At 44.2% G+C, this 24459-nt stretch overlaps 1 protein-coding gene across 1 annotated transcript in view; it reads left to right on the forward strand.

Annotated features, from left to right (window-relative positions):
- LOC143988774 (thyroglobulin-like) overlaps positions 1–24459 on the forward strand; it is a 308918-nt gene that overhangs the window by 273634 nt on the left and 10825 nt on the right. The window contains exons 24-27 of the mRNA XM_077488625.1: positions 3562–3725; positions 9259–9409; positions 10691–10839; positions 19862–19958. Of these exons, the coding sequence (XP_077344751.1) occupies positions 3562–3725; positions 9259–9409; positions 10691–10839; positions 19862–19958 (561 nt within the window). The remainder of the gene's footprint in view (positions 1–3561; positions 3726–9258; positions 9410–10690; positions 10840–19861; positions 19959–24459) is intronic.

Genomic DNA, 24459 nt, shown 5'->3' on the forward strand with positions numbered 1-24459 from the left:
TTTTGGAACACTCATTTCTAAGGGCACTTAAGAAGGCCGAAATAAAAATAAGAACAGTTTCATATCACGCTCCTGTGTTGATCCAGCTGGAGATCGGGAAGGATCATGGACCGAGGATGAATTGGAGACTGAATGAATCTCTACTACAGGATAAAGATACAGTAGGAAGGATCGAGCATGAGATTGCACAATTTTTTAGTCTGAACGACATACCGGAAATCTCTAGCCCTGTATTATGGGAAGCGCACAAAGCAGTCATAAGAGGGGTATTAATATGGATCGGTGCAGGGAAAAAGAGAGAGAGAGAGAGGAGGAAAACTCTACTATATGAGGAAATCCAGAGATTGGAGCAGATGAGGAGACCAAGGGGGCTTCGGGACACCCAAGATTTAATAATAAAAAAACGAGAGCTAGATGATTGCTTGGAGCAGGATAGGAGAACTGCTTACCACATTTTGGGAAGAGAAAGGTACCAGTGGGGGAATAAACCAGGTAAATGGCTGGCTAGGAGGGTGAAGGAAAAGAAAAGTAGAACTTTTATCCCAAAAGTGAGAAATGCTGAGGGGGACATACAAAATATGCCAGATGATATTGTGAACACATTTTATACATATTATCGGGGCCTCTACAATATCGGTCAACAGGATAAGGTAGAGAATCGAAGATGGGAGGAAATAAAGGATTACTTAAATCGGATAGATATCCCCAGGGCCAAGCAAATAGAAATGGAAGCACTAGAAGCCCCAATATCAAGGGGGGAGGTTGAGAGGGCGATCAAAAATACAGCTAAGGGAGGTTGCCCGGGGCCTGATGGTTTCCCGATTTCATATTACAAGCAATTCCAAAAACAGCTAGTCCCAAAATTATGTGACTACTTTAATGCAGTGGGGAAGGGCGAAAAATTTCGAGAAGAAACACTCTTGACACATGTGGTCCTGATCTTGAAAGAGGGAAAGGACCCAACTGCAGTAGAAAGCTATAGGCCAATTTCCCTACTAAACTCAGACATTAAATTGTTTGCAAAAATTATCACTGAAAGATTAGGACCCCATGTGTCAGAGTGGATACTGCAGGATCAGGTTGGATTTATTCAAGGGAGAGAAGGACGGGATAACACACTAAAGACCATTATGTTATGCCAAGAAGCTGTAAGACAGGGTGCCCCCACGGTACTCATGTCGATAGATGCGGAAAAGGCATTTGACAGAGTGGGGTGGGGGTTCCTGTTCGAAGTGCTGGAACGGTATGGATTAGGGGAGCGGATGAGGGGCTGGATTGAAGCCCTATACACCCACCCTAAAGCTAAAATAAGAATAAATGGGGCCCTGTCCTGTCCCCTTGAGTTGTTCAACGGGACAAGACAGGGTTGCCCGCTATCCCCATTATTATTTATATTGTCGCTTGAACCCCTGCTGATGGCCATTAGGATGAATCAAAACATTCATGGGATACGGGCTGTTGAGAGGGAGTTCAAGGTCGCAGCGTTTGCGGACGACCTTTTGCTCTATATTACCAACCCTGGGTCTTCCATACCAGCGATAATGGAAGAATTATCAAAATATGGGAAGGTTTCTAACTTTAAGGTTAATATAACTAAATCCGAAATTTTGAATCTAAACACGCCAATAACAGAGCAGAGCATCCTCCAATCTAAATTTCCCTTTAGATGGTGTGGGAGGGAATTGGCCTATTTAGGAATAAGGTTGACAGCAGAGATGAGTGATCTGTTTGAGGCCAACTATATACCCATACTAAATAAAATTAAACAACATTTGGAAAAGTGTCAATATAAAGCTCTATTATGGACGGGTAGAATAAATGTAGTTAAAATGTTTATTTTACCAATTTTCACTTATACATGCCAAATGATCCCAATAGCGTTACCACAGGTCTATCTAAATAAACTTAAAACTATGATTAATAGATTTATATGGAAAAAAAAAGCGGCGAGGGTGGCACTGAATACCTTGATAAGAAGTAAAGATAGGGGAGGGTTGGCAATGCCTGATTTTAAAAAGTATTATGAGGCCATAGCAATCTCACGAATCCCGGATTGGATACACAATAAAAAGGGAAAGGACTGGGTGGAATTAGAAATTAAGTTAAATAGAAGGGAATTAGGGGAAATAGTATGGATACCTGCTAAATATAGAGAATTAGGCCATAGCACAAATACACTGACAAAAAACCTACTTCAGATATGGGACACAATAAATAAGAGACATAACTGGGAGCACAACTCACCATTAATGCCACTATTGGACACTAAATTTTTTATCCCAGGTCAAGAGGAATATTTATATTATAGTAGATGGGTTAAGAAAGACAACATTAAATTACAGGAGGTGATGGAAGGAAATAGGATTTGCACATATGAGGAAATTATAGGGAAATGGGGTCACAAACCATTAGATAAATGGAGATATTATCAATTATATTATTTCATTCAGTCTCTATCACAGCCATTATGGGGTAAGGAACAATTTAGACCATTGGAGAAGCTATTAGTGAACCGTCAGTGCCTAGAAAAAAGGATTTCAAAACTCTATAAAATCCTAATAGAAAGAATAGAGCAAAACTACCCCCCCCCCCCCCCCCACCTAGAAAAGTGGGAAAGTGAAATTGGGCCCTTAAGTAACGATCATCATAGAATTAGGATAATTAGACGAACCTATTTGGTTGCTATAGACTCACAAACACGAGAGATGTCATATAAACTTTTAACAAGATGGTACATAACCCCACAACAAGGAAATAAAATATGCAGTGCGACCCCCCGGTCATGCTGGAGAGGTTGCTTGGGGGAGGGGTCATTTGCTCATATATGGTGGCTGTGCCCCAAGATACAGACATTTTGGGATAAAGTAATAGAAATTATTTTTGAAATAACAGGTGAAAGGATCAGGAGGGATCCATGGGTATGCCTATTTCATGACGTGGAAAAAGGGGAGAGGGAGTATGGGTATTCCTTGATCCCCTGTTTATTAAACGCTGCTAAATCATTGATACCGCTAAGATGGAAAAGATCCGATCCTCCCTCGATGAGGGAGTGGGTAGAAAGATTAGAAAGGACACAAATTATTGAAGAGTCAATGTACAAATTGGAGAATATGGAGGGGAGGTACCAGAATAAGTGGCGCCTCTGGGTACTATATGGTAAAACTGAAAATTACTTGAAGATGTTGGAATGTTAGTTAAAAAGAAACCCATGGAGAAGGATCGAGTGAGAGAGGGGAGGGAAGGGGGGGGGGAGGGAGGGAAAAGGAAGATAACTTTTATAAGAAATGATGCTGTATTTATTATTAGGTATGTGAAACGGTTTATATATAGCATGGTTGTCTGTAAATTTTGGAAAATCTCAAAAATAAAGAATTATAAAAAAAAAAAAAAAGACCTCAGGTGCAGTGTGATTCCCCTCTACACTGCAACAAAAAAAATAAAAAATTAAATTCTGAATGACTAAATATAAATATATTTATGCAACAAAGACAACACTAAATGATATAGAGAATCAGGTTTAATATGCATTTTTATCATAATTATTAACCCCTGTATCTGCAGATGAACATTCAGAGGTGTATGAGCTTCTGTGTCCAGACAATACCAAGAAGCCCCTTAACAAATACAAGGAGTGTAACCTAGGAAGAGTTCCAGCAGGCGCAGTGGTGACCAGAGAAATCGGTGACAAGACTGAGGACATCAATAAATTTCTCATGGAGGCTCAGGTAAAAGCATGGTTCCTATACTGATATACTAATGTAAGCACTCAGTAGCAATGGAATCTACAAGTTTATGTATGCAAATGTTCAAATTATTGGCACAGAATCTCTCTCGTCAACATAATGTAGTAGAAAAAACTTTTACTACGTTGCAGCTCTCTCCAGCAAGGGTAGTCCTCTGAATTACTATAAATGAAACAGAAATCACACTACCATGGTGTAGGATCTTAAAAAAATATTTTGTTGGTTAAAAAAATATATTGCACTCACAGAAGTAATAAAAAGACATACTTCTCTTATTTGCTAAAGAAACATATAATCGACCAATGACTGAACTCATCAATCCATTAGTGCTTCGTAATCAAATGAAGCACTATTGTACATATGTGATTTAGCCAACAAAAAACTGTGCTAAGTGCAAATTAAATACAAAAAGTGTATACATGTCTGTACAGCTGCACACAAATATGAACACAAAAATGTTGCATTGTACCTTTACGAGTAAAGATTCCGTTCATGCTATTTAACCACTTTCAGACCGGACCATTTTGCTGGTCAATGACCAGAGGTCTTTTTACAATTTGGCACTGCACTGCTTTAACTGGTAATTGCGCGGTCATGCAATGTTGTACCCAAACAAAATTTGTGTCCTTTTCTTCCCACAAATAGAGCTTTCTTTTGATGGTATTTGATTGCCTCTGCGATTTTTATTTTTTGTGATATAAACGTAAAAAGACCGCAAATTTTGAAAAAAAATGATATTTTCTACTTTTTGTTATTAGAAAAATCCAATAAACTCAATTTTAGTCATACATTTAGGCCAAAATGTATTCAGCCACATGTCTTTGGTAAAAAAAAAGTCAATAACTGTATATTTATTGGTTTGCGCAAAAGTTGTCACATCTACAAACTAAGGTACGTTTTCTGGAATTTACGCAGCTTTTAGTTTTTGATGGTATTTGATTGCCTCTGCGATTTTAATTTTTCGCGATATACATGGAAAAAGAGCGAAAATTTTGAAAAAAAATGATATTTTCTTCTTTTTGTTATAAGAAAAATCTAATAAACTAAATTTTAGTCATACATTGAGGGCAAAATTTATTCAGCCACATGTCTTTAGTAAAAAAAATGTCAATAAGCGTATATTTTTTGGTTTGCGCAAAAGTTATAGCGTCTACAAACTAGAGTACATTTTCTGGAATTTACACAGCTTTTAATTTATGACTGCCTATCTAATTTCTTGAGGTGCTAAAATGGCAGGGCAGTACAAAACCCCCCCAAATGACCCCATTTTGGAAAGTAGACCCCCTAAGGAAATTGATAAGAGGCATGTTGAGCCCATTGAATATTTTATTTTTTTGCCTCAAGCGATTGAATAATGACAAAAAAAAAATTCTTTTTTTTTTTTACACAAAGTTGTCACTAAATGATATATTGCTCACACATGCTATGGGCATATGTGAAATGACACCCCAAAAACCCCCGAAAACCAAGCACCGCCTTCAGGCTTTCTAAGGGCGTAAATTTTTGATTTCACTTGTCACTACCTATTACAGTTTTGAAGGCCATAAAATGCCAAGATGGCACAAAACCCCCACAAATGACCCAATTTTAGAAAGTAGACACCCCAAGCTATTTGCTGAGAGGCATGTTGAGTCCATGGAATATTTTATATTTTGCCACAAGTTGCGGGAATATTACAAACTTTTATTTTTATTTTTTCACAAAGTTGTCACTAAATTATATATTGCTCACACATGCTATGGGCATATGTGAAATGACACCCCAAAATAAATTCTGCTGCTTCTCCTGAGTACGGGGATACCACATATGTGGGACTTTTTGGGAGCCTAGCCGCATACGGGGCCCCGAAAACCAAGCACCGCCTTCAGGCTTTCTAAGGGCGTAAATTTTTGATTTCACTTCTCACTACCTATTACAGTTTTGAAGGCCATAAAATGCCAAGATGGCACAAAACCCCCACAAATGACCCCATTTTAGAAAGTAGACACCCCAAGCTATTTGCTGAGAGGCATGTTGAGTCCATGGAATATTTTATATTTTGCCACAAGTTGCGGGAAATTTACAAACTTTAATTTTTTTTTATTTTTTTTCCACAAAGTTGTCACTAAATTATATATTGCTCACACATGCTATGGGCATATGTGAAATGACACCCCAAAATAAATTTTGCTGCTTCTCCTTAGTACGGGGATACCACATGTGTGGGATTTTTTGGGAGCCTAGCCGCGTACGGGGCCCCGAAAGCCAAGAACCGTCTTCAGGTTTTCTAAGGGCGTAAATATTTGACTTCACTCCTCACTACCTATTACAGTTTTGAAGGCCATAAAATGCCAAGATGGCACAAAACCCCCACAAATGACCCCATTTTAGAAAGTAGACACCCCAAGCTATTTGCTGAGAGGCATGTTGAGTCCATGGAATATTTTATATTTGGCACAAGTTGCGGGAAAATTACAAACTTTTTTTTTTTTTCACAAAGTTGTCACAAAATTATATATTGCTCACACATGCTATGGGCATTTGTGAAATGACACCCCAAAATAAGTTCTGCTGCTTCTCCTGAGTACGGGGATACCACATATGTGGGACTTTTTGGGAGCCTAGTCGCGTACGGGGCCCCGAAAACCAAGCACCGCCTTCAGGCTTTCTAAGGGCGTAAATTTTTGACTTCACTCCTCACTACCTATTACAGTTTTGAAGGCCATAAAATGCCAAGATGGCACAAACCCCCCCCTCCAAATGACCCCATTTTGGAAAGTAGACACCCCTAAATTTAGGGGTACACTAGTGAGACTCACAGGTAAAAAAGCACCTAGGCTGTCAGCGACTGTATCAAAACGCTACAAGAAAAACTGTTAGCGATCGCAGGGATCAGGCTTGACTCTGCGAACGCTGCAGTTATGCGTGTTGTGTTTTGTAAGTGACAGTGATCGATCGATACTGCACTTGGGTGGGCTGGTCTGGGCTTGGCGGAGGGGCTAAACGCAGGTGCTAGCAGGTATCTGGGCTGATCCCGCTAACAATGCGTTTTGGGAAACCTAAACTGCTGGCGACGCTAATATAGATCTGATCAGATACTATATTACTAAGGGAGGTGTATGCTTTGTGCGTGGGTGTTAGCGGTACTGGCACTAACCTGACGCTGCCTGGGGCGACGCAGACCTTATCTGACCCTCAAACTTATATCACCCGCCGGGTGATCAGGGGGTTAAACCTTTATTAGGTAATAAATGGCGGGTGCCCTGAAACTATAAAAAAATAACTAACCAACCAGCGTCACCTGTAACAGTTATATGGTGATCACTGGTGAAAGGGTTAACTAGGGGGCAATCAGGGGGCTTTATGCGGTAGTATATGGGGGTCCCTGGCGCTATAAAAAGCTGCGGCGAACCTAAATACCTACCTGCCTAACTAGCGTCACCTGTGACACTAATACAGCGATCAGAAAAACGATCGCTTATTAGGCTGGGTTCACACTGGAGCGATGCGGGAACGCCACGAATCCGTGGCGGGTTCCCGCATCACATGCCTCCCGGCGGCAGTTCACACTGCCCTATGCGAACTGCTGGGAGTGTCAGTGAAATGTTAATGACACCCCCAGATCAGTTCGCATATCGCAGTGCGATCTGCAAACTTGGATCGCATGGTGTGAACACCCATGCGATCCGATTCTGCTGCGGACCAAAAAAGGGTCCCGTGCGAATTTGCGGCGGGTGCGACGCAAATTCAGCCATACTATCTGTATGGCTGAACTCGAATCGCACAGAGATCGGATGTGATTTGCACTGCAGTGCGGTGCGAATCACATCCGTTCTCATAAACCGCTGCAATGTGAACCCAGCCTTAGTGACACTGGCGACGGGGGGTGATCATGGGGTTAAACCTTTATTGGGGGGGTTAGGGGGGTACCTTAGAACTAAAGGGGGCTAACCCTAACTGCCCTAACAGTTATTACAGTCACAAATGACACCAATGCAAAAAAAAAAAAAAATGCAATTGGTATCACTGTGACTGGGGGGGCAGGGGTAATTGGGGGGGTGATCGGGGGGTGAAGGGGGGTGTGAGTGTGCCTGGCATGTTCTACTGTGTAGTGTCGTGTTGGTGCAACTCACCGATCCTCTCTCCTCGGTGCTGTGTTTACATTACAGGAGAGGAAGTGATGTCACGCCTCACTTCCATTCGTCAGGAGCGATCGCGAAGGGGGTGGCCATGAACGAATGGCCGCCCCCTCATCCCGGATCGCTCCTGTACGGATACCGACCGCCGCTGGCACCGGGGGGGGCAGGGACGTATATATACGCCCATATGCCTGCCCGTGCCATTCTGTCGACGTATATCGTCGTGCGGCGGTCGGCAAGTGGTTAATATAAGTTGAATGAAAGACAAATAATGTGAAATCACCATTGTAAACAAAACAATTTATAAAAGGCAAATGTCCATAAATCAGCCCAAAGGTGGCCATAAAAGTGCAGATTTCATCCTGTGCATATCCACTTTTGTACTCAATCAACAAAAAAAACATGCCAACTGCTTACCAGATGGGTAGACCCCACGTTATAAAAGGTCTAGATGTGCTTTAAAAGTGGAAAGGAAAACTCTGGAATGGTTAGCAAGGGTTGATCAGCCACAGTGATCTCAACCAAGGTAATTGCACCAATTTAAGCAAGCAAAAACAAGTAAAAGAACTCCATGGTATATGTAAATCTGCTGTTTATTGTGAAAAAGAAAAGTACTTACATTAGATTTATCAGCCACTTGATGACATCTTCTATGACAAAATGCGCCGGATGGACCATAGTGCTGACGTCATCATGCCCAGACTCTATATATACTTACACCTGCACTTTTATGGTCATATTTGGGCTGAGTTATAGGCTTTTGCCTTTTAGAACTCAATTTGTTTGCACTGATGATTTCACGTGATTTGCCATTCATTCAATTTATGTTAATGTGAATGAATTGGAATCTTTATTCTGTATAGTGAAACATTTTTGTGTTCATATTTGTGTGGTTAATTTAGAGCAAACCTTTTTTTTTTAGTCCTTTATTTCTTAGGCTTGATTCACATGGGGCATATGAATCTGTGCCGCACGTGAGGGCTGTGGATAGCTGCATGGGGATGCAGAGGTTTTTCTGGGTACATTCTGGGCTGTGCACCCTCACCAATGTCCCATTGGGAACAGTGGCTGTGTCCATGCAGCCTTTGCATCCCAATTGACAGCAATGGGACCTCCTACATGGGGATGCATGGAACACCTGTGCCATCCCCATGTGGGTAAACACACCCCTCACATGGGATACAGATTGATATGCCCCATGTGAACGAGGCCTTGGTTATAGAAGCTCTGCTGGATTATTCTAGCAGTGGTTAAAATGTCCAAGTGAATTACTTGTAATATTATTTTGGTAAAATTGCTCGGACCCATGTTACCAAGAATAATGACACAATTATTAGATCTTCTTCATAGATATTTCCAAATGAACTCTTTAATTTTCTTCCCTTGGTTGATTATAGAAAAGGCAATGCAAATTGTTCAGTTCTGCACATGGAAAAGATTTGATGTTTGATGATTCTACCTTACAATTAGCTCTTCTCTCGTCTGAGATGGATGCGTTCCTCTATCTCGGAGTGAAATTGTTCCATGCCATGAAAGCACTGACTGGAGGTATGTGGTGCAAAGCATGTGCTTTGGCATGTCTGATGATGTTTTTGTTCTAGTCTTGACTTTGATTCCTGCTTATAGACCATCCAGGTACTTTTAGAGTCCATTCCTAAGGCCAGGTTAACAGCCAATCCAGCCAGAAAATAACCTCTGCAGAGAGGAACTATTCAATAATGGAAAGGAGTATCTAGTGAAGTGGGCACTAAATTTATTAAGACATTATCATTCCAATTGATTACAGACCATTCTCTACTACACTGGATGACTCGGAGCAAAGACAACAGTGCAAGGGTCACAAGTCAGTTTCTGGTTCTGCAATGTATACATTTTATAAAGAACAAAGGTCAGGGATCCAGCAAGAAAATGATGATGAACTGCCAGGCATTCAATGTATGTTGGCAAAATAATCGCCTTCCACGTTTCAGCAGAGTGGACAGGGGAGAGGTATGTGAGGCAGTGGAAAGCAAGATTGTGGAGAAGAACTGTTTAGTTTGTAGCTTGGATGAACAGATGTTTTGTTTATACTATGGACTTGCTGTATACAGTCATCTACATTGAAAACTGCTTGCTGCCTTGCTGAATAAAAGTACTCATAATATATAGTAACGTTGACCTCCAGACCCTCAGCAAATCTACAGTATGCAAGCTTCAGCCTTCATTTAAAAAAAGTATATACTGAAAGGCTTACTCAGTCACCTGACCTCTTACTTGCTACTAAGTATATACTGAAAGGCTTACTCAGTCACCTGACCTATTTCTTGCTGCTTGCCCTACCTTTGTTGCTTGTTTTTACCAGCCCAAAACAACAACTATGAATAGTATATCTACAGATGGGGTACTTGTATCTAATTATGTGCTGATATAAACACTTGTAGGCAAACAATAAACCAGTCACAGCACCAAGGAATAAGAGAACTGTGCACATTGAGCAATCACGTCTCCCGAAATCCTGTCACATCAGACTGGTCTTGGTCTCCTCCAACTCAGATCCTTCAAGGAACCAGATGTAGTACCTGTGAATCCCTCATACTGGTGCTCCCAGGTTGGATGTCTCTTCTGTCTGCACATCAGTCTGGAGCTGATCCTATCAGTATATTTTTCAATAGTAAGGGAGATAAACATAGGAAGCATTCTGGTGGAAAATTAACCCAAGGTCCAATACTGCAAATCCGCAGTGATAATCAAAAGTTCACCATGCTACCTGTTAACACTTATTGTATGTATTATGTGTATAATAACGCACTGTTACAGTCACATAGTAAATAGAATGGTGTCTTTACTTAGATGCACATCTTCCAGCCAAAAACAAAGTGCGTTGGTGTACAATAAATAAACTGGAAAAGATGAAGTGTGATGATTGGTCAGCTGTAAGCGGAGGGGCCATTGCATGCACAGAGGCATCCTGTCCAAAGGGTTGTGTTAAACAGATTCTGGTGAGTTAAATATTCTATACGAGTACTAACAAAATTGTGTAATTGTATAAACTACTAATCCCATCAATCCACTGTGTAATTGAGTTAAAGCGGAAGTAAACCCATAGATTTAACAGTTTCAAAAAAGTTATATTTCCGACACATGCCAAACAAACTGTCAAACCATCCAATGGTTGGTGTCAGAGCTGATCACATGTGCAGCATCATGGCAGTTGAAGATTAAACAGAGGGCAAGATGGCAGCTTCCTTGGCTGAAAGCGATAAGAGGGTTTACTTCCACTTTAAGTACCCACTCCCCTCAAAAAAATGTCTTCCAAATATGGCAGAAGAGGGGGCAGGAGGAGGAAGAGCAGAACTTCCACTTTTGGGTGAAGTTCTGCTTTAAAATATGGAAGCTAAATACTGATTCACTGCTGTGGCAAAAGCCGTGTTTCTTTTTTCCTTCACTATTGGTAAACCATTTAGTTAATCAACATGTCAAGTGGATAAAATATCCACTTGCTCTTTTCTTGGAAAAGGGTGGACTCACTGAGTGCTCTGTCAGGTTAGGTTCACACTAGTGCACCTGCAGCATGATCCCATTTTCAGTGCGATCTAAGTAGTGTGACAGTGACGGCTCTTAACAAGCTTAACAACACAAAACGCAGGCAAAAACACATGTACATATGTTTTTTCATGTGTGTTTTTTTGGCGCAGTTCCCATGGGGTCAATGGGGCCAAAATCATGCTGCAACCGACCGCACCAAAATAGCAAATGTACCTTTCCAAAAATGTGCTGCACTGTGCTGCATTGATGTGAACAGACACCATAAACATGTATGTGATTTCCATTGTCATGCAAAGCTATGAGACAGGAATCACATCTGAAATCTCATTAGTGTGAACCAGGCCTCATCACAGTGGTCACATGGTAAGGAGGTCTGCCCCCCCCCCCCCCCCAACTTAAAGGGATGCCAGTGCTGGGTGGGAAGGGGTTAAATGGAACATTTCAGTCAAACCTAAAAACTTAGCATTTACATTTTTTCAGAAGACGTAGACAAACGCAATGTTTTTTTTTCTTTCTTCACACTAATCTTTTGTATCCAGCTGCCTTGATACTGTATGCGCATAACTTTACTCTGAAAATCACGGAACTCAAACTTTGTTGACCAGCATGTTCCCTGGTTCTGAACACTGCCCTCTATAGTTAAAGGATCCATGCACAATACTCACTGGCATTTTCTTTAAGCTCAAAAAACGCTAGAAAGAAACAGATTAAAAATGCTGATAATAGTGTTTTTTGGTCCGGCTTGTAGTAGCATTTTAGTAGCTTTTAGAAGCGTTAGCGTTTTATTAGGATTTTTAGAGCGCATAAAAGGAAAAAAATGCTGGAAAAAAACTGTTAGGAGTGCTTTAGTAGCATTTAGAAGCGTTTAGCTGGCAGGAAAATGCTCCCAAAAACTCTACAAAAACATTTGTTTTTTTTTCTGCTCCTAAACGCTGAAACTTGAAAAAGCTTCCAGTGTAAAATAGTGTGTGTGGACACTTAGGATAACACTATTAGCTTCTAAGAGCAGAACAAAAAATGCTCATAATAGCTTCTAGGAGCGTACAAAAACACTAGTGTGAGGGCGCATGCGCGGCGCGGAACGAGGTAGCAGCTAAGACTCAGAGCTCCCAGGACAGAGGAGAATAATCAACACTCCCCAGGACGATTCGGACCGTTTACCGGCCCATAAATAACATCGCTCTCCTGCGGGACCACTTGTGCATGCCGACATCCAAGAAAGGCAAGCGGAAAACCGCTCAACGCTCTCTTACGGCCTACCTTCTGCGGACCACAGACAGACAGGACATGTCCCAAGATGGCGCCCAAACCCCCATGGCCGAGGAAGCCTCGCGGCCGGCGGGCTCGCTCAAAGGTATGAGTGACACTCACCTAACTAAAGCTGACCTGGAGGACAGCCTGTCTTCCATGTATGACAAGCTAGCCAAGAAGTTCCAAGCGGAGCTGCACAAATCCACGAGCACGCTATCGCAAGAAATGGCGGCCCTTGGTAATAGGACAGACCTCCTGGAAGTTAAACACGACGAACTACACCTTGCCTATTCGGACTTACGAAGGGATCATGAGCTGCTCAGGGACACGGTCGTTCAACTTCAAAACCACTTGGAAGACCTCGACAACCGCAACAGAAGGAATAACGTTCGTGTGTGTGGGATCCCTGAGTCGTGACAGACCTCCCGGCTACGATCGTCCGCTTATTTCAACTACTGCTTCCGAACCAACCTAACGAAGCCTTTACATGCGATCGTTTACATAACGCTCTGAGACCTAAACCTCCTCCCGAGAAGCCGCCCAGGGATATCGTATTGTGTCTCAAGGACTATCTTATAAAGGAGGAAATCCTTCGTGCCTCACGAAACACGCCGCACATTCAACTGGATGGGGCCTCCGTCCAGATCTACCCGGATATTTCTCCGGCAACGCTAGAGAAGCGAAGGAAAATGAAGGAAGTTACCTCCACCTTGCAGACGGCCCACATACGGTACCGCTGGGGTTTCCCATTTAAACTGATCGTGCCTCACAACGGTTCCACTGACATCGCCTCCACGATCTCCGAGGGCAAGGACATTTTGGTGAAACTGGGTCTCTTGGAAGGACAACGTTCACCCAGACACCCACCGACTCCACGACCATCCCCCATCTGGGCTACGCCTTCGCCTCAAAGAGACAGAAGGTCTCGCAGACTTCAGCCATTACCGGACGTTTGACGTCTTGTTCTCCTGACCGTAATTCATCAAGAGGTCTTCCCTTTGTCAGTTGGTGGTGGTTTCTTTTTTTTGAACTTTCCGGAGTCCCCATTTCCTAATGCCCAGCATGGACTCGGCTCATTTATCATTTGTTTTCTCCATGTCCCCGGAAGTTTAGGGAAGCAACTTTGTTTTTGTGTTATCTCTCCTGAGTCTTTTCTCTTCTGACGTTCGGAGCAGCGCTCCCCCCCTTCCATACCTGCACACCATTCCTCACGTCTCCTTGGTCCCAGGGCTCTGGGTACCGTGTTGTTGGACTACTCTCATCACTGATTAATTACTCTGATCGTTATCGTCCTTCACATACTGTGGGGCATGTGTGGAGCAGGTGGCAGTTGGGCCGCAAGGCCTGGTATCTACACAATATTCTTGGTCTGGCTGGTTTTTCCACCCAGACCCCATAGAGTGTTAAGTTTTCTTTTTACGTTTTTGTTTATTTGTTTTGCTGACTTCACAACTGACTGTACTTTCTTTGAATATAGCCTTGGGGCTGATGGTCCTCCAATTCGTTTCGGATCTCCTGAAGGCCTTGTAGGCACTAGATTTAGCCTGATTTTGGCCGCTGGTAGCTCCTCTGGTTCTGGTCCCTACTATAGTGATCTTAGTCCATCCTACGCATCATACGCACATCTGCGTTTAAATACGTGATGATATGGGTCTTCATGTTATTTCACATAATGTGAGGGGCTTTAATTCCCCCCACAAACGGAGGAAAGCCTTCCGATATTATAAGCGGATTGGGGCGGATATCATTTTGCTACAGGAGACGCACTTCTCCTCGGGGGCCTGCCCTACATTTTTTGATAAGTCATATAAACTACACTATACTACTACTTTTGAGTCCAGGACCAGAGGAGTGGCAATCTATATTCGTAATACGGTTGCATTTGAACCCTCACATGTGTTTAAAGACCAGGATAGCAGATTCTTAATTGTTCAGGGTAAATTGCAGGGCAAGGAGATTACGATTGCTAATCTGTATGCCCCGAACACTGCACAGGGTGCCTTCTATCACTTATTCCTACGCACTCTTGACCGATATGTCTCTCCTCACCTGATAGTGGGAGGAGATTTTAATTTAGTGGCTAATCCTGTGGAGGACAGAAGCAGAACTTCGCATAGCGCTAAGGTATTCCCTAAATTCCTCACTAAATCATTTGACAGATTACAATTTATCGACTCCTGGAGGGCCCTTAATATTGGCGTTAGGGAATATACACACTACTCTCATCCCCATGATAGTTACGCTAGACTAGATTATATTTTTGCTTCTCCTGTTCTCCTAGCCAATTCCACGCACACCACTATACACCCGTGCCCATGGTCTGACCATCAGGTCGTGGCCTTCCATACCTCACACGTGGGCCTTTCTCCCTCTCTTGCCTCATGGCGACTGAATGACTCTCTACTCTCCGACCCCACTACTTATACTCAGATTGAGGGCCACCTGACAGACTACTTCGCTATTAATGACACCCCTGACATTTCACCCCAGGTTCTCTGGACTGCCCATAAAGCGGTTCTTCGTGGCCACTTAATTGAAATTGCAGTCACTAGGAAGAAACAAAGTAATGCTAGGATCCAGGTCCTCACACGGGATTTACGTCTCCTCTATCGGTCCCATGCACAGACACATCCCCCAGATGTTCTCCTCTTGGTTAGCCAAAAACGGACCGAACTAGACACTATCCTCTCGGAACGCACGGAGAAATCGCTTCGGTGGTCAAAAGCTAGATTTTTGCTACACAGTAATACAGCTTCTAGGATGTTCTCCCGCAAATTACACCAATCCCTACAACCTGCTCATGTTTACAAGTTGAGAAATGACAAGGGCAATCTAGTTTCGCACCCTAACGAAGTACTGAAAATGTTCTAGTCCTTCTACCGAGACTTATTATCTCCTCCCGCGCATCCCCTGCCAAACTCGGTAGGTCAGTGGTTGGACTCTATCCCTCTCCCATCCCTTTCCGAATCACAGCGGACCGCACTTAACGCCCCCTGCACTGACCAAGAGGTGTTGGACACTATTAAGACGCTCAAATCATCTACGGCCCCTGGCCCAGATGGCTATACCTCGTCATATTACAAGAAATTTTCCCAGATCCTGGCCCCTAAATTGTCTAGACTTATCAACCGGACGCTACAAGGACAGTCTCTCCCCGATGAGATGTTACAGGCTAATATGACTCTGATCCCCAAACCTCATAAGGACCACTCCCTACCCCAGAACTTTAGGCCCATCTCGGTGTTAAATAATGATATTAAAATCCTTGGGAAGATATTGGCGAACAGATTGGCCCCTATTGTTGGCACCCTGGTAGGCCCGGAACAGACGGGTTTTATCCCCAATAGGCAGATCACTGACAACATCCGGATGGCAACAAATATCATTCAAGATGCGAACCTTTTCTCCCGTAGAGTTCTGATTCTGGGGTTGGATATCCAAAAAGCATTCGATAGTGTCATTTGGCCCTATTTGGATCGGGTCTTGGCCAGGTTCGGGGATGAATTTATAAACGGTCCACATACTAGGATCAAACTTCCCGGTAGTTCCTCAGAATTTTTCCCTATAGGCAGGGGCACCCGCCAGGGCTGCCCCCTTTCCCCACTAATATTTGCCTTGGCCCTGGAGCCCCTTGCCAGGGCCATTATTACTAACCCGAACATAGGGGGATACTTGAAAGAGGAAGGGGAGTACAAGATTAGCCTCTACGCGGACGATGTCCTTTTGTTTTTACCCAATCCCTTGATAGCACTTCCTAATCTTCTCGAGCTTTTGCGCTCCTTCCACAAGCTTTCGGGCCTGGGGGTAAATCTAGCTAAGTGTACTGCCCTTCCCATCAACTTTACCCCTGCAGACATATCTAACCTTCGCTCCTTTTTTGGATTCTCCCTTTCTAAAGGCACCATATTATACCTGGGGGTCCATCTAGCCCCTTCCTTACCGAAAATCTATAGTGCCAACTATCCGCCGGCCTTTACGATGGTTCGGAGGTGGCTGCGTTTGTGGTCGACTTATCGCATCCCCTTGATAGGGAGAATTGTAGCTATTAAAATGTCCATCTTACCAAAACTACTGTATTATTTCAGGGCTCTTCCTATTTATGTGTCGCGCCAGTCCCTCACCGCTCTACAACGAGACATTAACACTTTTCTCTGGCAGGGTAAGAGGCCCAGACTAGGGAGGCCCCTATTACACCGACCACTTCTACAGGGCGGCTTAGGCCTCCCAGATGTATGGCTATATTATTTAGCGGCCAGACTAGCCCAGACGGCTCAGTGGCATGCCCCTTCGGCTGGTATACCATGGTTGCAATTTGAGACTCAATCGTTGCGCCCTTATTTTCTCCCGGGCGTCCTATGGCAGGAGAGTTTGCGTCCTAGGGACTTAACCCCCCTTAATAATATTGTGAGTGAGTCCCTCTACCTCTGGTCGTTGTATAGTACTAAATTTAAGCTGCGGCCCGATAGACCCTCTATGGCATCGTTTTTGGGCGATAGGAGATTCCCCCTGGCATTTTGGGTCTCCTGCCGCCTTTAGATGGTGGATCCATAAGTCCTTGATCACTCTACGGGCCTTATCTGTTAGACGGGGTGTCTTCACCTCCTTCTCTCAACTTCAATCACAACATGAGATACCTAGAGCGGAATTTTACAAATATCTTATTCGCCACTTTTTTCAAACACATTATAGCTCCTCCCTCACCACCTCTAATACACAATTTGAATCTTTATGTTATGGACACTCCAGAGACAGGGGTATTATCTCTACGGTTTATAAACATCTTCTGGAATCACTAATGCCAGAGAAGACCAGGGCGATGGGTCTCTGGGAATCTGATCTAGACACAGAGTTCTCGCCTGATGAGTGGCGTAAGATGCTCGTGAATATGCATGGGTGTGCCAGATCAATGGCGGTGAAGGACACTGTGGTGAAACTTCACACCCGTTGGTACTTAACCCCGGATAGGATTCATAGATTTTACCCAACAGTTCCCGATCTTTGCTTTTGGGGCTGCCCGGAAACGGGCTCTCTGATCCATATTTTCTGGAGCTGTCCTCGACTCCAGGGGGTGTGGGATCATGTTCGCGCCACGGTGTCCTCCATTGTGGGTTCTGGGGTCAACTTATCACCTGTACACTGTTTATTGTTCGCTCCTATAACGGGGGTTCCCCGTCCCACCCAAAGGTTGATCAACACACTGTTCTGCACTGTCCACTGGACGATTGCGCTACATTGGCGCTCGCAGATAACCTCCTGGTCACAAGTCCTTGGTATGATGGACGCTATCCGTCTAATGGAGCGTGTTCATCACACCATTATGGACACCATGCATATTCATACTGCTAAATGGGCCGACTGGCCAATATATTCCGGTCCCACGGGGGAGCCTTCTCCCGAACACCCCCAGTAGGGGATACAGCGGGGTCCGGACGGTCCTGCTGAATCCTTATATTACCGCGCTGGATGGTCTGTTCTCCCACCTCTTCGACCCAGGCCTATGACTAGCATCAGCTTGGAGCCAGAACTAAGGTTTATTCGATGTTTGCCTGTGAAGTCAACGGTAATAGTTATAGCACTGTTACATGTTACTGTTTAGTTTTGTTTTCTTTTGTTTTACTAGCCTTCTATTTTGTGCAAACTTGAACCTGATAAGCATCACCTGGTGCACACGGTCTAGGTTATATACGTAAATTACTTTTGTATGTTCTCCTTTGTGCCTGGTCCGCTGCTGCTCCAGCTATATTTGCATGTTGTGTATTTTTTTTTATGCTACCCCCTGATGCAGTCATGTACTTGTTTCTGTGGATCGACTTATTTTTCTTTTACCCCCAATAAAAACGTTTGTAATCAAAAACAGTGTGCATGGAGCTTCAAGAGTTTAAAGAGGGAATTTGCACATCATAAAATCGTGACAAGATACTGCAGTCATACCTAGAAGCCCTTTGGGGAGCTTTCAAAAATTGGTTGCATTGCATTATATAAAATTATATTAAATTGTATATAAAATTCCAGATATGGTAAATAGGGATGAGCTCGGTGTTCGATTCGAACGCATGTTCGACTCGAACATCGGGCGTTTGTCTGTTTGGCTAATTCAGAACTTTGTGGACCGTTCGCACCAAATTCGTGTGGCACGAACAGTCAACAATGCACTACGCCATCGCAGTGCATTGGTGGCTCATGATTGGCCAAGCATGCACTGTGACCCCACATGCTTGGCCAATCACAGCGCCCGCAGCGAGGAGAGCCATAATTGGCCACAGGCAGGATGTCTGTGGCCAATTATAGCTCAGGGGGTTTAGTACACACCCCACACTATATAAGGCCGCCAACGCAGCAGCCTTGTGTAGTGTGTTGACGTGCAGGGAAAGAGCTAGATAAGCAGGGACAGTGTGTTCTTTTCTCAGCCATCTGCAGGAGTTAGTGGGTGTTGTGTGCCTCCAGCACAGTATACACCCGTATCTACCCTTTATTGCTGTTGCTCTCTAATACAGCCATCTGCAGGAGTTAGTGGGTGTTGTGTGCCTCCAGCGCAGTATCTACCCTTTATTGCTGGTGTTCTCTAATACAGGCATCTGCAGGAGTTAGTGGGTGTTGTGTGCCTCCAGCACAGCGCAGTATACACCTGTATCTACCCTTTATTGCTGATGTTCTCTAATACAGGCATCTGCAGGAGTTAAAGTGGGTGTTGTGTGCCTCCAGTACAGTATACACCTGAAGATACCCCTTATTGCTGGTGTTGTTTGTTGCATAGCTTGCATATTAGCCTTTAAAATTAGCACTTTTGATTTTGAACGTTCGAGTCCCATAGACTTTAATAGGGTTCTAAAGTTCGTACGAATTTTAGGTCCGTTCGAAGGTTCTGGTACGAACCGAACCGGGGGTGTTCGGCTCATCCCTAATTGTAAATAAGTACCTGAAGTTGTCCCAGGTTTATTAGGTGTTAGTTGTCCTAATTTATTGGGGGTTATTTACGAAAGGCAAATCCACTTTGCACATGCAGGTGCACTTGGAAGTGCAGTCACTCTAAATCTAAGGGGTAGATCTGAAATGAGTGGAAGCTCTGCTGATTTTATCATCCAATCATGTACAAGCTTAAATGCTGTTTTTTATTTTCCTTTCATGTCCCCCTCGGATCTACAGCGACTTTACTTCCAAGTGCACTTGCAGTGCAAAGAGGATTTTCCTTTAGTAAATAACCCACATTGTCTCTTGTTTCTTTAGAAAGGTGAAGCTGATGCAGTGAAACTTGAGGTACAATACATGTATGAGGCTTTGATGTGTGGACTGCTGCCAGCAGTAGAAGAATACCACAATAAAGGTAAGAGCAAAAGTTAAATGTTTAAAAAATATATTACCACATCATTATGATGTCAGTATTGGCAAACAATATCCAATTATTATCCTGTATGTGAAGGGGGTGGCTCTAATGTAAAGAGGTAATTCTAATGAGCAAGGGAGAGCTTAGGGTGCAAAAGAGGGCTCTGATGTGATGTGGGAAATTCTGGCATTACTGATTGTAAAGCTTTCTTTTTTTTTTAAATAACAAACATGTCATACTTACTGCCACTGTACAGTTTGTTTTGCACAGAATGGCCCCGATCATCCTCTTCTGGGGTCCCCTGGCAGCACTATCAGCTCCTCCCCCGCATCATATAATCCCTAGGAGAAGCGTTCTCCCGGGGGGTTATTTTGCAAGTGCGCTCTAGTTTCCAGCATTTGTGTCCAAAGATGCAGAATTTAGGACTCGGCCCTGCCCCCCCAGCGCCCATGTCATTGGATTTGATTGACAGCAGCGGGAGCCAATGGCTGCGCTGCTATCATTCTATCCAATCAAGAGCTGAGAACGCTGGGCAGAGAGGTCTGGTGAGTAAAATGGGGGGCTAGGGGGGCGGTCACTGTCAGATGTTTTTTCACCTTAATGCATAGGATGCATTAAGGTTAAAAAACATGAGGATTTACAACTCCTTTAAGGGGGGACTCGGATGTGTAGGAATGAGCCAAACACCCCCCCCCCCCCCCCCCCGATTCTGTTCGCAGCAGAGCATGCAAACAGACAAAAAATTTGTGCGAACACCATTAAAGCCTATGGGACGCGAATGTGAAAAATCAAAAGTGCTCATTTTTAGTGATGGACAAACTTCCGACGGGATGTTTTGCGAACGCGGACCGCGAACACGGCCGATAGTTCGCGAACCGGAACGTTCGCGGCGGGCCCCTATTGACTTCAATGGGAGGCGAACTTCGCAAACCTACAGGTCAAATTTGCAGCCACAAAATAATTAATAGCTGTGCAAACGTAGTCCCACCACATGGCCAATGACATAACACATGTATGAGGTGAATCTGGGATCGACAACTACAAGCATTCTTTTTTTATATGGGAAATTGTTGTGACAATTCAGGACTGTGGAGCGCATGAAAGCAATGGAGGAGAGGGAAGGTCAGGGACCAGGGTAGGCAAAGAAAAGGGTGCAGGAGATGATCACCAGCAGCGTGACATACAGCAATGACACCTGCACCGTGATAGAGTCATCTGACAACAGCACCGTGATAGAGAGCACTGACATCAGTAGCGTGACATAAAGCACTCACACCAGCACCGTGATATACAGCACTGACAGCAGCACCGTGATAGAGAGCACTGACATCAGCAGCGTGACATAAAGCACTCACACCAGCACCGTGATATACAGCACTGACAGCAGCACCGTGATAGAGAACACTGACATCAGCAGCGTGACATAAAGCACTCACACCAGCACCGTGATATACAGCACTGACAGCAGCAGACTGTCAGACTGTACCTCACTCAACCCTATGTACTGTAGTACCCTATACCTTACCAGTCCTTATAAGGACCTTTGTGGACCAAGTAGGTTGTGTGTGAGTGATTAGCAGACTGTACGTCAGTCCCTATACCGATGAAGGACTGCTGCAGTATAGGGCAGCGGTCAGCAGTGGTGCACCTCAACCCTATGTACTGTGGACCTATACCAGTCCTTATGGAATGGCAGACTGTACCTCACTCAATCCTATGTACTGTAGCACCCTAGACAGACCAAGTTACCAGTCCTTATAAGGAGCTTTGTGGAACAAGTGGGTTGTGAATGATTAGCAGACTGCAGCAGAAGGGCAGCAGTCAAGTATAATATTCTTTCTATATTTGGAAGAAAGAGTATTATACGTGTACAAGCCTATTACCATACCACTGATACCAGTCCTGAAAAGAACCTTTGTGGAACTAATATTAACAGCTACTGATTAAACTGACCCTCACTGCCTCACGCACTGCTTCCTGCCTGTCTATCTAAACTGACAAAACAGAGGCTACTGGAACAATAATTGAAATAGCACTTTTGTGGACCTGATAGTAACAGCTAATGACTAAACTGGCTGTCCCTGCAGCACACACCGTCCTGTCCCTTTCTCTAAACTGACAAAAGACACTCAGGCTGCTGCAACAATCAGTAGCACAGCACTGCCTATCCTGAACTACACCTAACACCTATACCAGTCCTGAAAATAACTTTTGTGTACCAAATAGCTAGCGATTTGGGTCACTGTAATCTCTCCCTGCTCCACACAGCAACCTCTCCCTATAGTGACAGAAGAAAGAATGTAAAATGGCCGCCGGATCGGGTGTATTTATAAGTTAGGGGGAATGTCCAAGTGTCCATGTGCTGTAATGTCTCAATTGGCTGTCCTGTACCCCATGATGGATGTGTCATCATAGGTCAAAGTTCTTTTACACAGTAAACACGGAAGTCCGCCGGGCGAACGGCACCAATAGTCCGACGAACGGGCGGACCGCGAACAGCCGAAATTCGCAGCGAAACGACCGCCGGGCGAACCGTTCGGCCATCACTACTCATTTTAAAGGCTTGTATGCAAGCTATTGCCATAAAAAGTGTTTGGGGACCTGGGTCCTGCCTCGGGGGACATATCAATGCAAAAAAAAGTTTTAAAAACTGCTGTTTTTCAGGAGCAGTGATTTAAAAAAAGCTTAAAGTGAAACAATAAAAATGAAATATTCCTTTAAATATAGTGCCTATGGGGTGTCCTTTGTCTGCCTGTAAAGTAGTGCATCTTTTCCATGTTCATAACAGTACCGTTTCTAAAGGAACAAAAATAACTTAAAACTGTAATGTATTGTTGGATCCTGTCAATATAGATAAAAATCATTAAAAAAAAAAGGTGTGGGTTCCCACCCAGTTCATTACCAGGCCCATTAAGGGGAACCCCGTGCCAAAATAAAAAAAAATAGAGTGGGGGTCCACTCCGAAATCAATACCAGGCCCTTCAGGTTTGGTATGGATATTAAAGGGAACCCCGTGTAAAATGAAAAAGTAAATGGGGTGGGGGTCCCCCCAAAAATCCATACCAGGCCCTTCAGGTCTGGTGTGGATTTTAAGGAAAACCCAGCGCCAAAATCTAAAAAAAATTGTGTAACCCAACCCCCTTCTGGATTTTGGGTGGTACCCACACCATTTGTTTAAAACAATTTGGCACTTGGTTCCCCTTAAAATCCACACCAGACCTGAAAGGCCTGGTATTGATTTTAGGGGGGCCCCTACGCCATTTTTTTATTCAATTTTGGCACAGGGTTCCCCGTAATATCCATACCAGACCTGAAGGGCCTGGTATGGAATGGGGGGGGGGGGGGACTCACGCTGTTTTTTTTCAATGATTTTATCTGTATTGCCCAGATCCGACAATACATTACAGCTGCGAGCAGTTGCAGTTGTCATTTTGCTGCTCTCATTCATTACACTACGTACGGACGCTGTGTAAGCTTACATGGGATGTGGCACCCTGCCTTTGGCCAATCATGGCTCTCACAGCCAGCGCGCTGTGATTTGCTAAAGCATGCATGTCAGGTGCATGCTTTGGCCAGTCAGCTGCCATCAATACACTGCGATCTCAGTGCATTGATCGTCTCGCAGTTCCTTATTGGGCATTCCGTGGGCGCTCGAATTTCGGCAAACAGGCGAACACACGAACACCTGAACGGGTGAACACCCAATGTTCGAGACAAACTTACGTTCGACTCAAACATCAAGCTCATCCCTACTGATGTGAAAGGGGGAAATTCTGGTTTGATGTGGAGACATTGATGTGAGACTCTAACATAAAGGAGCACCTCTCATGTGATGGAGGACTCTGATGCGGAAACTGGGAACTCTGATGCACAAAGAGGGGGGGGGGGCTGTGATGTGAAAGGGGAACTCTGATACAGATGGAAGATCTCTGATGTGATAGGGGTCTTTGAAGTGAAGGGGCGAATAATGTGAAAGGGGTTAATTCTGATGTAATGGGGGGGATTCTGATGTGAAGTTATTTTCTTGGATTTATTCATTCATTTAAAATTAATTTGATTAACCACTTGCCGCCTGCCCTATAGGGAATTGACGGTGGCAAAGTGGTTTCATAATCCTGATCGGACGTCATATGACGTGATCAGGATTATGAGCCGCTGCTCGCCCCCGGGGGCGCGCATCGCGGCGATCGTTGTTGCGGGGTGTCAGTCTGACACCCGGCAACTACGATCTCGGTAAAGAGTCTCCGACGGAGACTCTTTACCACGTGATCAGCCGTGTCCAATCACGGCTGATCACAGTGTAAATGGGAAGAGACGGTGATCGGCTTTTCCTCACTCGCGTCTGTCAGACGCGAGTAGAGGAGAGCCGATCGGCTGCTCCTCTGACAGGTGGGTCTGTGCTGATCGATTATCAGCACAGCCCCCCCGAGGATGCCCACACTGGACCACCAGGGACGCCACCAGACCACCAGGGAAAAGGTAATCCTCCCTAGACCACCAG

The sequence above is a fragment of the Lithobates pipiens genome, unplaced genomic scaffold (genome assembly GCF_037356315.1).
Source record: "Lithobates pipiens isolate NorthernLeopardFrog02 unplaced genomic scaffold, aLitPip1_a1.2 Scaffold_18, whole genome shotgun sequence".
In the NCBI taxonomy this organism is placed as follows: Eukaryota; Metazoa; Chordata; class Amphibia; order Anura; family Ranidae; genus Lithobates; species Lithobates pipiens.